This window comes from Oncorhynchus gorbuscha, linkage group LG05, assembly GCF_021184085.1.
Source record: "Oncorhynchus gorbuscha isolate QuinsamMale2020 ecotype Even-year linkage group LG05, OgorEven_v1.0, whole genome shotgun sequence".
Classification (NCBI taxonomy): domain Eukaryota; kingdom Metazoa; phylum Chordata; class Actinopteri; order Salmoniformes; family Salmonidae; genus Oncorhynchus; species Oncorhynchus gorbuscha.
This window is the reverse complement of record NC_060177.1, coordinates 4560048-4576756: the sequence shown is the minus strand read 5'-3', so window position 1 is coordinate 4576756 and position 16709 is coordinate 4560048. Positions and strand designations below refer to the sequence as shown.

The window sequence follows — 16709 nt, the reverse complement described above, 5'->3', positions numbered from 1 at the left end:
GATGGTGAAGCTGAGGAGAGCTGCCTACCTCCAGATCTCCCCTCAGTATTGATTACCCACAATCCTTCAACATGATGGTGAAGCTGAGGAGAGCTGCCTACCTCAGTATTGATTACCCACAATCCTTCAACATGATGGTGAAGCTGAGGAGAGCTGCCTACCTCAGTATTGATTACCCACAATCCTTCAACATTATGGTGAAGCTGAGGAGAGCTGCCTACCTCCAGATCCTTCAACAAGACACCTCAGTATTGATTACCCACAATCCTTCAACATGATGGTGAAGCTGTGGAGAGCTGCCTACCTCCAGATCGCGTGTCACCTCCACAGTGTCTGCCTCCACACCGTCATCCTGTTTCCCTCTGGTGAAGCGACAAGACAGAGAGGAGCTGCTGGGCTTGTAGAGGAGAGCAGCACGGACAAACTCGTCCCTCTCTCTCCCTCTCTCCCACTCTGTCATGGTGGGGTCCAAGCTCAACTCCAGGGCATCTGGACAGAGTTGAGGAGACGGTTTAGATGTGAGGATGAAACCATCATGGGAATCTTAGTGGATAATGAACGTTGGGAGAGGAATGTTCCAACAGCAGAACACGGGCTGATTCTTGCAGAACGTCTTAAAGAGGCTCTCAATGTGTCTGTGGTCACCGTGAGAAGTGTTTTTATTGTCTTAATAGACCACGATAACATTACAATACCAGATTGTCATTGTCAAGCCCTTTGGTCTTTGTTAAAATGGCAGCCAAACCAGTTCTCTGTACCTCTGCCTCTGCCTGTTTGAGACGGTCTGTTTTCTAAGAGCCTGTCCATTGCATAGAATAAACGTCCCTTGAATCAGTTTGACCCCATGCAGCCTCCGACACTCGGTCTCTGCCTGTTTGAGACGGTCTGTTTTCTAAGAGCCTGTCCATTGCATAGAGTAAACGACCCTGAATCAGTTTGACCCCATGCAGCCTCCGTACCTCGGTCTCTGCCTGTTTGAGACGGTCTGTTTTCTAAGAGCCTGTCCATTGCATAGAATAAACTTCCCTTGAATCAGTTTGACCCCATGCAGCCTCAAGACACTGGTCTCCTTGTTTGAGCTGGTCTATACAAGGTCGTATCGGGCCTGTTTATGAGGGGTCCTCTCAAAGGGTTTGAAGGTCTGTCCTGTCTGGGCCTGCGCCGTAGGGCAAGACACTCCACACACTCAGAGCCTCCTGCTGCTGCTGCTCTGCGTGGGGGCGAACCTGGATGGATTCAACAGAGACTCGGTGATCTGACGTTACACAAGAGCAGCAGCATATTGTAGATGAGAGCCATGCAAGACGTATCAGTGCATTGTGTTGGTCGTACCTGTGGTATACGGTCTGATATACCACAGCTGACAGCCAATCAGCATTCAGGGCTCAAACCACCCAGTTTATAATACAAGACACTAGACTACAATACAAGACACTGGACTACAACACAAGACACTGGACTACAATACAAGACACTGGACAACAATACAAGACACTGGACAACAATACAAGACACTGGACTACAATACAAGACACTGGACTACAATACAAGACACTGGACAACAATACAAGACACTGGACTACAATACAAGACACTGGACTACAATACAAGACACTGGACTACAACACAAGACACTGGACAACAACACAAGACACTGGACTACAATACAAGACACTGGACAACAATACAAGACACTGGACTACAATACAAGACACTGGACTACAATACAAGACACTGGACTACAACACAAGACACTGGACTACAAGACACTGGACGACAATACAAGACCCTGGACAGACAACTACAAGACACTGGACTACAATACAAGACACTGGACTACAACACAAGACACTGGACTACAATACAAGACACTGGACTACAATACAAGACACTGGACTACAATACAAGACACTGGACTACAATACAAGACACTGGACTACAATACAAGACACTGGACTACAATACAAGACACTGGACTACAATACAAGACACTGGACTACAACACAAGACACTGGACTACAATACAAGACACTGGACTACAAGACACTGGACTACAACACAAGACACTGGACTACAATACAAGACACTGGACTACAATACAAGACACTACAATACAAGACACTGGACTACAACACAAGACACTAGACTACAAGACACTGGACTACAACACAAGACACTGGACTACAACACAAGACACTGGACTACAATACAAGACACTGGACTACAACACAAGACAAGACACTGGACTACAACACAAGACACTGGACTACAACACAAGACACTGAACTACAATACAAGACACTGGACTACAATACAAGACACTGGACTACAACACAAGACACTGGACTACAATACAAGACACTAGACTACAACACAAGACACTGGACTACAACACAAGACACTGGACTACAATACAAGACACTAGACTACAATACAAGACACTGGACTACAACACAAGACACTAGACTACAACACAAGACACTGGACTACAACACAAGACACTGGACTACAACACAAGACACTGGACTACAATACACTGGACTACAAGACACTGGACTACAACACAAGACACTGGACTACAATACACTGGACTACAATACACTGGACTACAATACAAGACACTGGACCACAATACAAGACACTGGACCACAATACAAGACACTGGACTACAACACAAGACACCGGACTACAATACAAGACACCAGACTACAATACAAGACACTGGACTACAATACAAGACACTGGACTACAATACAAGACACTGGACTACAACACAAGACACTGGACAACAACACAAGACACTGGACTACAATACAAGACACTGGACAACAATACAAGACACTGGACTACAATACAAGACACTGGACTACAATACAAGACACTGGACTACAACACAAGACACTGGACTACAAGACACAAGACACTGGACAATACAAGACACTGGACTACAATACAAGACACTGGACTACAATACAAGACACTGGACTACAACACAAGACACTGGACTACAACACAAGACACTGGACTACAATACAAGACACTGGACTACAATACAAGACACTGGACTACAATACAAGACACTGGACTACAATACAAGACACTAGACTACAATACAAGACACTGGACTACAATACAAGACACTGGACTACAACACAAGACACTGGACTACAATACAAGACACTGGACTACAACACAAGACACTGGACTACAACACAAGACAGACTACAACACAAGGACTACAATACAAGACACTGGACTACAATACAAGACACTACAATACAAGACACTGGACTACAACACAAGACACTAGACTACAAGACACTGGACTACAACACAAGACACTGGACTACAACACAAGACACTGGACTACAATACAAGACACTGGACTACAACACAAGACACTGGACTACAACACAAGACACTGGACTACAACACAAGACACTGAACTACAATACAAGACACTGGACTACAATACAAGACACTGGACTACAACACAAGACACTGGACTACAATACAAGACACTAGACTACAACACAAGACACTGGACTACAACACAAGACACTGGACTACAATACAAGACACTAGACTACAATACAAGACACTGGACTACAACACAAGACACTAGACTACAACACAAGACACTGGACTACAACACAAGACACTGGACTACAACACAAGACACTGGACTACAATACACTGGACTACAAGACACTGGACTACAACACAAGACACTGGACTACAATACACTGGACTACAATACACTGGACTACAATACAAGACACTGGACCACAATACAAGACACTGGACCACAATACAAGACACTGGACTACAACACAAGACACCGGACTACAATACAAGACACCAGACTACAATACAAGACACTAGACTACAACACAAGACACTAGACTACAACACAAGACACTGGACTACAATACAAGACACTGGACTACAACACAAGACACTGGACTACAACACAAGACACTAGACTACAACACAAGACACTGGACTACAATACAAGACACTGGACTACACAAGACAAGACACTACAATACAAGACACTACAATACAAGACACTGGACTACAATACAAGACACTGGACTACAATACAAGACACTGGACTACAATACAAGACACTAGACTTATCCCAGGATGGTTCAACACAAGACAGACAGACAGATACAGGACACCTGCTAGACAGGGCCTTCAAGACGGAGGCTCTGGACTGCTACAATACAAGACACTGGACCCCTACAGCCACAACGGCTGACACTGGCCTCCCCAGGGGACAGGCTGTCTGGGGCCTGAGCTGGACACTGAGGACTACAATACAAGACACTGGACTACAATCTCTGTCCTCAACCTTCAGCAGGTCAAACAAGAGCTGGGGCCTGGAGGGAGGAGGACAGGGGAGGGGACAAAGGAGACACTGGGCAGGGAGGAGGACAGGGCAGGGAGGAGGACAGGGGACAGGGGACAAGGAGACAGGGCAGGGAGGAGGACAGGGCAGGGAGGAGGACAGGGGAGGGGACAAGGAGACAATACCTGGAGACCGGGCAGGGGGAGACGGGCAGGGGGAGGACGGGGCAGGGAGGAGACGGGGCAGGGGGAGGAGGACTACAGGGGACAAGGAGACAGGGAGGGGACACAGGAGACAGGGCAGGGAGGAGACCGGGCAGGGGAGGGGCAGGGGGAGACGGGGCAGGGAGGAGGACAGGGCAGGGAGGAGACGGGGCAGGGAGGAGACGGGGCAAGGAGGAGACAAGGCAGGGAGGAGACAAGGCAGGGAGGAGACAGGGCAGGGAGGAGACAGGGCAGGGAGGAGACAGGGCAGGGAGGAGACAGGGCAGGGAGGAGACAGGGCAGGGAGGAGACAGGGCAGGGAGGAGACAGGGCAGGGAGGAGACAGGGCAGGGAGGAAGACAGGGCAGGGATGAAGACAGGGCAGGGAGGAAGACAGGGCAGGGAGGAAGACAGGGCAGGGAGGAGACAGGGCAGGGAGGAGGACAGGGCAGGGAGGAGGACAGGGCAGGGAGGAGACAGGGGAGGGAGGAGAAAGGGCAGAGAGGAGACAGGGCAGGGAGGAGACAGGGCAGGGAGGAGACAGGGCAGGGAGGAGACAGGGCAGGGAGGAGACAGGGCAGGGAGGAAGACAGGGCAGGGATGAAGACAGGGCAGGGAGGAAGACAGGGCAGGGAGGAAGACAGGGCAGGGAGGAGGACAGGGCAGGGAGGAGGACAGGGCAGGGAGGAGGACAGGGCAGGGAGGAGACAGGGGAGGGAGGAGAAAGGGCAGAGAGGAGACAGGGCAGAGAGGAGACAGGGCAGAGAGGAGACAGGGCAGAGAGGAGACAGGGCAGAGAGGAGACAGGGCAGAGAGGAGACAGGGCAGAGAGGAGACAGGGCAGGGAGGAGACCGGGCAAGGAGGAGACAAGGCAGAGAGGAGACAAGGCAGGGAGGAGACAGGGCAGGGAGGAGACCGGGGTGAGTAGTCAGGACTATCTATAATAAAAGCAGAACAGAGTGCAGATGGACATAGCACCACAGTTGATAAAGAGGAGACGACCACGAGGATTAAAACATTATTGTTGTGTCTAGACAGGGTTTCAGAAGAATAGAGAGAACAGTCTGCACCTTGCAGTGTAGCCTCCCCAGCAGCTCCCTCCTCTGGGCAGAGTCCAGCTGGTGACGACCCCCTTAGAGGGCTCTTCCTGGGCCATGTGGCCTCGAGACGTCTTCAGGGCCTGGGCTACCATGGGGCTGACGCTGGACAGGTCCACCACTGGACGGAAGTAGTGGACAGGGCAGGGAAGTCTCTGGGCAGGTTGGGAGGAGGGAAGATCTGAGGAGAGAGGGGTAGAGAGAGAGAGAGAGAGAGAGGGAGGAGAGAGAGGAGAGAGAGAGAGAGAGAGAGGGAGACAGAGAGAGAGGGAGGGAGAGAGGTAGACAGAGCGAGAGAGAGAGAGAGAGAGGAGAGAGGGAGAGAGAGAGAGAGGAGAGAGGTAGACAGAGAGAGAGAGAGAGGGAGAGAGAGGGAGGAGAGAGAGAGACAGAGAGGAGAGAGGAGAGAGAGAGAGAGAGAGAGAGAGAGGAGACAGGTGGCAGAGAGAGGAGACAGGGAGAGAGAGGGAGACAGGAGAGAGAGAGGTAGACAGGAGAGAGAGAGAGAGGTAGACAGAGAGAGAGAGAGGTGGAGAGACAGGGGAGAGAGAGAGAGAGGGCAGTGGAGAGAGAGAGCGAGGTGGAGAGAGAAGAGAGACAGGGAGGAGAGAGAGAGGTAGACAGGGCGAGAGAGAGAGAGAGGGTAGAGAGAGAGAGAGAGAGAGGTAGACAGAGGAGAGAGTGGAGGAGAGGTGGAGAGAGAGGGGAGGGAGAGAGAGAGAGAGAAGGAGAGAGAGAGAGGAGAGAGAGAGAGAGAGAGAGGGCAGAGAGAGAGAGAGAGGAGAGAGACAGACAGAGCGAGAGAGAGAAGAGAGGAGAGAGAGAGGCAGAGGAGACAGAGAGTGATATAAGTGGAGAGAGAGGTGAGAGCAGAGATTTAGAAACAGGGCAGAGAGAGAGTCTAGTTTTGGAGAGAGAAGAGAGGAGGAGACAGGGAGAGAGAGAGGCCAGGGCGAGAAGCAGAGAGAGTGGTAGACAGAGAAGAGAGAGACAGCAGTAGACAACCAGAAGAGAGGGGAGAGAGAGGTGAGGAGATGGAGATGATGAGGAGAGAGAGAGGTGGATGGACTGAGAGAGAGAGGGGTGAGTAGTCAGGACTATCTATAAAAAGCAGAACAGACCACTGAGAGAGAGAGAGAGAGAGAGAGACAGAGAAGACACAGCAGAGAGCTGAAGTGGAGGGCTCTTCCTGGGCCATGTGGAGAGAGGAGAGAGAGAGCCTGGGAGAACCAGAGGCTGAGAGAGGAGAGGTCCACCAGAGGAGGAGAGAAAGAGAGAGAGAAGTCTCTGGAGAGGTAGTTCCAGAGAGATTCAGAGAGAGAGAGAGGAGAGAGAGAGAGAGAGAGAGAGAGAGAGAGAGAGAGAGAGAGAGAGAGAGAGAGGAGAAGAGAGAGAGAGAGGTAGACAGAGAGAGAGAGAGAGACAAGAGAGAGAGAGAGAGAGAGAGAGAGAGAGAGAGAGAGAGAGAGAGAGAGGAGAGAGAGAGAGAGGGAGAGAGAGACTGAGAGAGAGAGAGAGAGGTGGGAGAGAGAGACAAGGTGGAGAGAGAGAGAGGTGGGAGAGAGAGGAGGTAGAGAGACAGAGAGGAGAGAGAGAGAGGTAGAGAGAGAGAGAGAGAGAGGTAGACAGAGAGAGAGAGAGGTGGAGAGAGAGGTGAGAGAGAGAGAGAGAGAGAGAGAGAGAGAGAGAGAGAGAGTGGAGAGAGAGAGAGAGAGAGAGGAGAGAGAGAGAGAGAGAGAGAGAGAGAGAGAGAGAGAGAGAGAGAGGAGAGAGAGAGAGAGAGGTGGAGAGAGACTGAGAGAGAGAGAGAGAGAGAGAGAGAGAGAGAGAGAGAGAGAGAGAGAGAGAGAGAGAGGAGAGAAAGAGAGGAGAGAAAGAGAGGAGAGAAAGAGGCCAGAGATTCATGGAGGTGATATAATTCGGAGGTAATTGAAGAAAGATTCATTTAGAAACTAGGTTAAGAGAGCACCTACTGTTTTGGTCTCCAGCTTATCGGAGGCCAGGGTGAATCCTTCTAGGATTTTACCCAGATAAGCAGCGTCTTTACTGTGGTCTGAAGACGAAGAGAAGACAGCATTAGAGAACAAAATGATGTGATCCTCATTGATGTGATCTACATGATGTTCATGGACAGGACTATGACACTGAACGAAGAGGCACAGAGAGAGACAGAGAGAGTCCCTTACACATAAACACTAAACAAGTGTATGAACCATAACTTTCCATAGTGCAGGACAAACACAACTGGTAGGGCCTGTTCCCCAGGGATTCAGGACAACTGGTAGGGCCTGTTCCCCAGAGATTCAGGACAACTAGTAGGGCCTGTTCCCCAGGGATTCAGGACAAACACAACTGGTAGGGCCTGTTCCCCTGGGATTCAGGACAACTGGTAGGGCCTGTTCCCCAGGGATTCAGGACAAACACAACTGGTAGGGCCTGTTCCCCAGGGATTCAGGACAACTGGTAGGGCCTGTTCCCCTGGGATTCAGGACAACTGGTAGGGCCTGTTCCCCTGGGATTCAGGACAAACACAACTGGTAGGGCCTGTTCCCCAGGGATTCAGGACAAACACAACTGGTAGGGCCTGTTCCCCAGGGATTCAGGACAAACACAACTGGTAGGGCCTGTTCCCCAGAGATTCAGGACAAACACAACTGGTAGGGCCTGTTCCCCAGGGATTCAGGACAAACACAACTGGTAGGGCCTGTTCCCCAGGGATTCAGGACAACTGGTAGGGCCTGTTCCCCAGGGATTCAGGATTCAGGAAAAACACAACTGGTAGGGCCTGTTCCCCAGGGATTCAGGACAAACACAACTGGTAGGGCCTGTTCCCCAGGGATTCAGGACAACTAGGGGTTCCCCAGGGCCTGTTCCCCAGGGATTCAGGACAACTGGTAGGGCCTGTTCCCCAGGGATTCAGGACAACTGGTAGGGCCTGTTCCCCAGAGATTCAGGACAAACACAACTGGTAGGGCCTGTTCCCCAGGGATTCAGGACAACTGGTAGGGCCTGTTCCCCAGAGATTCAGGACAAACACAACTGGTAGGGCCTGTTCCCCTGGGATTCAGGACAACTGGTAGGGCCTGTTCCCAGGGATTCAGGACAAGATAATTGTGTAGTTTAGGTTTAGAGTGTGTAAGAACTGGTAGGGCCTGTTCCCCAGAGATTCAGGACAACTGGTAGGGCCTGTTCCCCAGGGATTCAGGACAAACACAACTGGTAGGGCCTGTTCCCCAGAGATTCAGGACAAACACAACTGGTAGGGCCTGTTCCCCAGAGATTCAGGACAACTGGTAGGGCCTGTTCCCCTGGGATTCAGGACAAACACAACTGGTAGGGCCTGTTCCCCAGAGATTCAGGACAACTGGTAGGGCCTGTTCCCCTGGGATTCAGGACAAACACAACTGGTAGGGCCTGTACCCCAGAGATTCAGGACAACTGGTAGGGCCTGTTCCCCTGGGATTCAGGACAACTGGTAGGGCCTGTTCCCCAGGGATTCAGGACAACTGGTAGGGCCTGTTCCCCAGGGATTCAGGACAACTGGTAGGGCCTGTTCCCCAGGGATTCAGGACAACTGGTAGGGCCTGTTCCCCAGAGATTCAGGACAAACACAACTGGTAGGGCCTGTTCCTCAGAGATTTAGGACAAACACAACTGGTAGGGCCTGTTCCCCAGGGATTCAGGACAAACACAACTGGTAGGGCCTGTTCCCCAGAGATTCAGGACAACTGGTAGGGCCTGTTCCTCAGAGATTTAGGACAAACACAACTGGTAGGGCCTGTTCCCCAGGGATTCAGGACAAACACAACTGGTAGGGCCTGTTCCCCAGGGATTCAGTACAACTGGTAGGGCCTGTTCCCCAGGGATTCAGGACAACTGGTAGGGCCTGTTCCCCAGAGATTCAGGGCAACTGGTAGGGCCTGTTCCCCAGAGATTCAGGACAACTAATCAAACTTCCGGGTTGGAGCGAGTGGTCGCATCGGCACTTCGCTCCCGCAGGTAGTATAACTTTTTCATTACATTTCATTACATTTCATTATATTTCATTATAACACAACGGTTTGATTTGTCTAATCTTAGCAATTTCTTCTCAGCTAGCTATATAGCCGTCTTTGTATCAAAGATAATTGCGTAATTATCGTATTTCGCCGTCCTAACGTAGTCTTCACTAGCCAGCTAGCTAACGTCTTTCTGAACATTCGAGACGTGTAGTCCACTTGTCATTCTAATCTCCTTTGCTATGCAGCCTCTTCTGTAGCCTGTCAACTATGTGTCTGTCTATCCCTTTCCCCTTCTGATGACCACTGATTAGCTGCACTGGAGAAACTATTACACTCAACTGAACGACTTGATTAGTGTAGTGTTAGCTAGCTACATAGCTGTCTTTGCTGTCTTCATATCTTCGTATCCAAGATAATTGTGTAGTTTAGGTTTAGAGTGTGTAGTCTTAGAGTGATTATCTTAATTTACCGAGGTTAGCTAGCCAGCTATTTGTCATCCTTAACGTAGGAGACTCTGCTAGCTAGCCAACAGCTAGCCAACAGCTAGCCAACGTCTACCGCATTGACTCACAACCCGGTCGCATTCACAGGTAGTATCACATTTTCATTTCATTTCATTACAGTACAACGGTTTGATTTGTTTGATCGTAGCTAGCTACATAGCTAGCTACATAGCCGTCTTTGTATCAAAGATAATTGTGTAGTCTAGAGCGATTTTCTAGGTTAGCTAGCCAGCTATTGTCGTTCTTTTAACGCAACGTAACGTAAACAACACTACTAGCTAGCCAGCTAGCCCCCGAATAGCAGCACTGCAGAAACTATTACACTCAACGGAACGACTTGATTAGTGTAGTGTCAACAACGCACCCACTGCCAGCTGGCCTACTTCAGCAGTACTGTATCATTTTAATCATTTTAGTCAATAAGATTCTTGCTACGTAGCTTAACTTTCTGAACATTCGAGACGTGTAGTCCACTTGTCATTCCAATCTCCTTTGCATTAGCGTAGCCTCTTCTGTAGCCTGTCAACTAAGTGTCTGTCTATCCCTGTTCTCTCCTCTCTGCACAGACTATACAAACGCTTCACACCGCGTGGCACCTGAAACCCCACCCCTAATCTGGTGGTCCCACCCCCTAAGTTTTAGATGCACGACTGTCCCACGTGGAAGTTCCAGGTCTCCGGTAGCCCCTGGAACTGCCGATCTAAATGTCAACAAGGCAGAGTTCATCTCAGCCTATGCCTCCCTCCAGTCCCTCGACTTCTTGGCACTGACGGAAACATGGATCACCACAGACAACACTGCTACTCCTACTGCTCTCTCTTCGTCCGCCCACGTGTTCTCGCACACCCGAGAGCTTCTGGTCAGCGGGGTGGTGGCACCGGGATCCTCATCTCTCCCAAGTGGTCATTCTCTCTTTCTCCCCTTACCCATCTGTCTATCGCCTCCTTTGAATTCCATGCTGTCACAGTTACCAGCCCTTTCAAGCTTAACATCCTTATCATTTATCGCCCTCCAGGTTCCCTCGGGGGAGTTCATCAATGAGCTTGATGCCTTGATAAGCTCCTTTCCTGAGGACGGCTCACCTCTCACAGTTCTGGGCGACTTTAACCTCCCCACGTCTACCTTTGACTCATTCCTCTCTGCCTCCTTCTTTCCACTCCTCTCCTCTTTTGACCTCACCCTCTCATCTTCCCCCCCTACTCACAAGGCAGGAAATACGCTCGACCTCATCTTTACTAGATGCTGTTCTTCCACTAACCTCATTGCAACTCCCCTCCAAGTCTCCGACCACTACCTTGTATCCTTTTCCCTCTCGCTCTCATCCAACACCTCCCACACTGCCCCTACTCGGATGGTATCGCGCCGTCCCAACCTTCGCTCTCTCTCCCCCGCTACTCTCTCCTCTTCCATCCTATCATCTCTTCCCTCCTGCTCAAACCTTCTCCAACCTATCTCCTGATTCTGCCTCCTCAACCCTCCTCTCCTCCCTCTCTGCATCCTTTGACTCTCTATGTCCCCTATCCTCCAGGCCGGCTCGGTCCTCCCCTCCCGCTCCGTGGCTCGATGACTCATTGCGAGCTCACAGAACAGGGCTCCGGGCAGCCGAGCGGAAATGGAGGAAAACTCGCCTCCCTGCGGACCTGGCATCCTTTCACTCCCTCCTCTCTACATTTTCCTCCTCTGTCTCTGCTGCTAAAGCCACTTTCTACCACGCTAAATTCCAAGCATCTGCCTCTAACCCTAGGAAGCTCTTTGCCACCTTCTCCTCCCTCCTGAATCCTCCCCTCCCCCCCCCCCTCCTCCCTCTCTGCAGATGACTTCGTCAACCATTTTGAAAAGAAGGTCGACGACATCCGATCCTCGTTTGCTAAGTCAAACGACACCGCTGGTTCTGCTCACACTGCCCTACCCTGTGCTCTGACCTCTTTCTCCCCTCTCTCTCCAGATGAAATCTCGCGTCTTGTGACGGCCGGCCGCCCAACAACCTGCCCGCTTGACCCTATCCCCTCCTCTCTTCTCCAGACCATTCCGGAGACCTTCTCCCTTACCTCACCTCGCTCATCAACTCATCCCTGACCGCTGGCTACGTCCCTTCCGTCTTCAAGAGAGCGAGAGTTGCACCCCTTCTGAAAAAACCTACCTACCCTTCTTTCTTTTCTCTCCGCTATCTCTCTCTGAATGACCTTCTTGATCCAAATCAGTCAGGTTTCAAGACTAGTCATTCAACTGAGACTGCTCTCCTCTGTATCACGGAGGCGCTCCGCACTGCTAAAGCTAACTCTCTCTCCTCTGCTCTCATCCTTCTAGATCTAGATCTATCGGCTGCCTTCGATACTGTGAACCATCAGATCCTCCTCTCCACCCTCTCCGAGTTGGGCATCTCCGGCGCAGCCCACGCTTGGATTGCGTCCTACCTGACAGGTCGCTCCTACCAGGTGGCGTGGCGAGAATCTGTCTCCTCACCACGCGCTCTCACCACTGGTGTCCCCCAGGGCTCTGTTCTAGGCCCTCTCCTATTCTCGCTATACACCAAGTCACTTGGCTCTGTCATTCTATATTTTTAGTTCAGGACTAGGCTTAATCTGTGTCTGGGAAACTGTCCCAGAGTCTTCCATCTCCTGTCATCTCAGTGGACCTCACCTTTCTTCTTCCTGTTGTACTGCTGGGGGGCGGTCCATCCGTACAGTCCGTCGCCAGGCTCCTCCCCTCCCAGCACCGTGTCGTAGTTAGACATGATGTCTCTGTGGTAGATGTCCTCGTCATCGTCCTCCATCGCACCCACACCGAACCCCTGGAGGGGGGGGGGTCAAAAGGTCAAGGGTCAAGCAGAGGCTAAGTATCCCAGAGCACCTGACAAGTAACAACCAAACAATACAGAGAGCTGACAACAGTCGGACAGTGTTTTCCCTACTATTAGAGCTGACACAACAGTCAGACAGTGTTTTCTCTACTATTAGAGCTGACACAACAGTCAGACAGTGTTTTCTCTACTATTAGAGCTGACACAACAGTCAGACAGTGTTTTCCCTACTATTAGAGCTGACACAACAGTCAGACAGTGTTTTCTCTACTATTAGAGCTGACACAACAGTCAGACAGTGTTTTCCCTACTATTAGAGCTGACACAACAGTCAGACAGTGTTTTCCCTACTATTAGAGCTGACACAACAGTCAGACAGTGTTTTCTCTACTATTAGAGCTGACACAACAGTCAGACAGTGTTTTCCCTACTATTAGAGCTGACACAACAGTCAGACAGTGTTTTCCCTCCTATTAGAGCTGACACAACAGCCAGACAGTGTTTGTCCTACTATTAGAGCTGACACAACAGTCAGACAGTGTTTTCTCTACTATTAGAGCTGACACAACAGTCAGACAGTGTTTTCCCTACTATTAGAGCTGACACAACAGTCAGACAGTGTTTTCCCCACTATTAGAGCTGACACAACAGTCAGACAGTGTTTTCTCTACTATTAGAGCTGACACAACAGTCAGACAGTGTTTTCTCTACTATTAGAGCTGACACAACAGTCAGACAGTGTTTTCCCTACTATTAGAGCTGACACAACAGTCAGACAGTGTTTTCCCTACTATTAGAGCTGACACAACAGTCAGACAGTGTTTTCCCCTACTATTAGAGCTGACACAACAGTCAGACAGTGTTTTCCCTACTATTAGAGCTGACACAACAGTCAGACAGTGTTTTCTCTACTATTAGAGCTGACACAACAGTCAGACAGTGTTTTCCCTACTATTAGAGCTGACACAACAGTCAGACAGTGTTTTCTCTACTATTAGAGCTGACACAACAGTCAGACAGTGTTTTCTCTACTATTAGAGCTGACACAACAGTCAGACAGTGTTTTCTCTACTATTAGAGCTGACACAACAGTCAGACAGTGTTTTCTCTACTATTAGAGCTGACACAACAGTCAGACAGTGTTTTCCCTACTATTAGAGCTGACACAACAGTCAGACAGTGTTTTCCCTACTATTAGAGCTGACACAACAGTCAGACAGTGTTTTCCCTACTATAACACACAGGGTACAACAGTCAGACAGTGTTTTCCCTACTATAACACACAGGGTACACGCCACGGACCTGACCAACTGAACAAAACAACGAGAGACACACATATCCATACAAACCTGTCCCGCCACTCCTCCTCTGCGTCTTCGTCCCTTCCTGTCCTCTCCAAACAGGCTGTTGGTCCTGTCTGAGTCCATAGTGAACAGGTTGATGTGTCCCGCGCCCGGACCCCCCCTCAGGGCCGCCAGGGGGTTCAGACCCCGGTAGCCCAGGCCGTGGAGGTCCACTTTAGGGGTGAAGTCTATAGGAGTCACGTCTTTAGGAGCGAAGGTCACGTTCTCAGGGACGAACTCTCCGTCCTCCTCATCCTGTGGTTTACCAGTAGGGGATGAATCACATTGTCTTTGCAGTGGTGGGAGGGGTAAACGTCAAGTCGCCTATTTTAGGGGACTTTTGTTATAGTTTAAATGGTTTTATCAAGGTAATTAGTTTCGTGATTGTTGACAGCGCCACCGTCAGCGTCTGACAGCGCCACCTCCTGCCTCGGGTGACTATGGGGTATCGGGTTACATATCCACAGCCATTGGAGGCTCGGGAGTCCCACCTTAACACTCCTTCGCTGATTGGACTGTCCATCGGGTGACTATGGGGTATCGGGTTACATATCCACAGCCATTGGAGGCTCGGGAGTCCCGCCTTAACACTCCATCGCTGCTAAGCTGAGAGTCTACTTCAGCAACAGGAAGTAGTTCCACTGTTCTACAACAAACTGCATATCGCTGCTAAGCTGAGAGTCTACTGCAGTGACAGGAAGTAGTTCCACTGTTCTACAACAAACTGCATATCGCTGCTAAGCTGAGAGTCTACTGCAGTGACAGGAAGTAGTTCTACAACAAACTACATATCGCTGCTAAGCTGAGAGTCTACTGCAGCGACAGGAAGTAGTTCCACTGTTCTACAACAAACTACATATCGCTGCTAAGCTGAGAGTCTACTGCAGTGACAGGAAGTAGTTCCACTGTTCTACAACAAACTGCATATCGCTGCTAAGCTGAGAGTCTACTGCAGTGACAGGAAGTAGTTCTACAACAAACTACATATCGCTGCTAAGCTGAGAGTCTACTGCAGCGACAGGAAGTAGTTCCACTGTTCTACAACAAACTACATATCGCTGCTAAGCTGAGAGTCTACTGCAGGGACAGGAAGTAGTTCCACTGTTCTACAACAAACTACATATCGCTGCTAAGCTGAGAGTCTACTGCAGTGACAGGAAGTAGTTCTACAACAAACTACATATCGCTGCTAAGCTGAGAGTCTACTGCAGTGACAGGAAGTAGTTCTACAACAAACTACATATCGCTGCTAAGCTGAGAGTCTACTGCAGGGACAGGAAGTAGTTCCACTGTTCTACAACAAACTGCATATCGCTGCTAAGCTGAGAGTCTACTGCAGCGACAGGAAATAGTTCCACTGTTCTACAACAAACTACAACAAACACAATTTGAAAACAAAACCACTGTGTTACCTGTGATCCCGATGAACCGTTGGGAGGCGAGGCCGAGCCGAACGCCCTTGTTGCAGAATCTGTAAAAGAGAAATAACCATTTTTAGAATGATTTAAATTCGCAAGCTAAAAGGGGTAAACAGTACTTTGTTGAGAGTAGAGTCCCATCAGTCTATACAAAATATTCAGGCTCCAACGTTGCTACTTCGACAGTCAGAGGCTGAGTAACCCACCTGCTCTCTGCTTACACAGCCTCCTCTTCACCCTGGGCCCAACCCCCTGGCCGTCCTTCCAGCCCATCTTCCTCAGTAACTCCACCCCCATGGAGGACCTGCCAGGAGTCAACAAGGACCGCAGAGTAGAAATATGTCGAGTGGTTCATTCAGTTATACCAGCTCACTGAGTACCAGGCACTGTGTCAAGAGGAGTAGTTTTGCTGATCTGGAATCAGTTATACCATTTAGCTCACTGAGTACCAGGCGCTGTGCCAAGAGGAGTAGTTTTGCTGATCTGGAATCAGTTATACCATTTAGCTCACTGAATACCAGGGGCTGTGTCAAGAGGAGTACTTCTGCTGATCTGGAATCAGTTATACCATTTAGCTCACTGAGTACCAGGGGCTGTGTCAAGAGGAGTAGTTCTGCTGATCTGGAATCAGTTATACCATTTAGCTCACAATGAATTACTGCATGGCCAGAGAGGTCCTGATTGCAGAAAAGCCCTTGAGACATACAGGCCCAGAGTGACCACATCTGTTCAGCCTGTTGGATAGTTACCTAGCTGGAGCCACCAAGTCTTCCAGGACAGTGTCCCCTGGGATAGGGGCTGAAAGAGAGGTGATGGCTCTGGCCTTGTCCCTGATCACATCCTTCCTGCCGGAGGCGAAGTCAGCTGTAGTGGTGATTTGTCTGGGGGCGATGCCGTGGTCCCCCAGATCCTGAGGAGACGGAACACATTCACATCCCATGTTGTCATGTTGGTCCACAAAGGGAAACGGTTGTGGTGCTGACAAA

At 50.0% G+C, this 16709-nt stretch overlaps 1 protein-coding gene across 1 annotated transcript in view; it reads right to left on the bottom strand.

Moving 5' to 3' along the window:
• Positions 1 to 16709, bottom strand: part of LOC124035375 (G patch domain-containing protein 1-like) — a 91069-nt gene that overhangs the window by 61772 nt on the left and 12588 nt on the right. The window contains exons 4-14 of the mRNA XM_046348835.1: positions 16473 to 16633; positions 15930 to 16027; positions 15718 to 15776; positions 14312 to 14560; positions 12803 to 12953; positions 7632 to 7711; positions 5751 to 5839; positions 4543 to 4614; positions 4253 to 4388; positions 1157 to 1226; positions 305 to 543 (exon numbers count right to left, since the gene is read on the bottom strand). Coding sequence (XP_046204791.1) covers positions 305 to 543; positions 1157 to 1226; positions 4253 to 4388; positions 4543 to 4614; positions 5751 to 5839; positions 7632 to 7711; positions 12803 to 12953; positions 14312 to 14560; positions 15718 to 15776; positions 15930 to 16027; positions 16473 to 16633 — 1404 coding nt within the window. The remainder of the gene's footprint in view (positions 1 to 304; positions 544 to 1156; positions 1227 to 4252; positions 4389 to 4542; positions 4615 to 5750; positions 5840 to 7631; positions 7712 to 12802; positions 12954 to 14311; positions 14561 to 15717; positions 15777 to 15929; positions 16028 to 16472; positions 16634 to 16709) is intronic.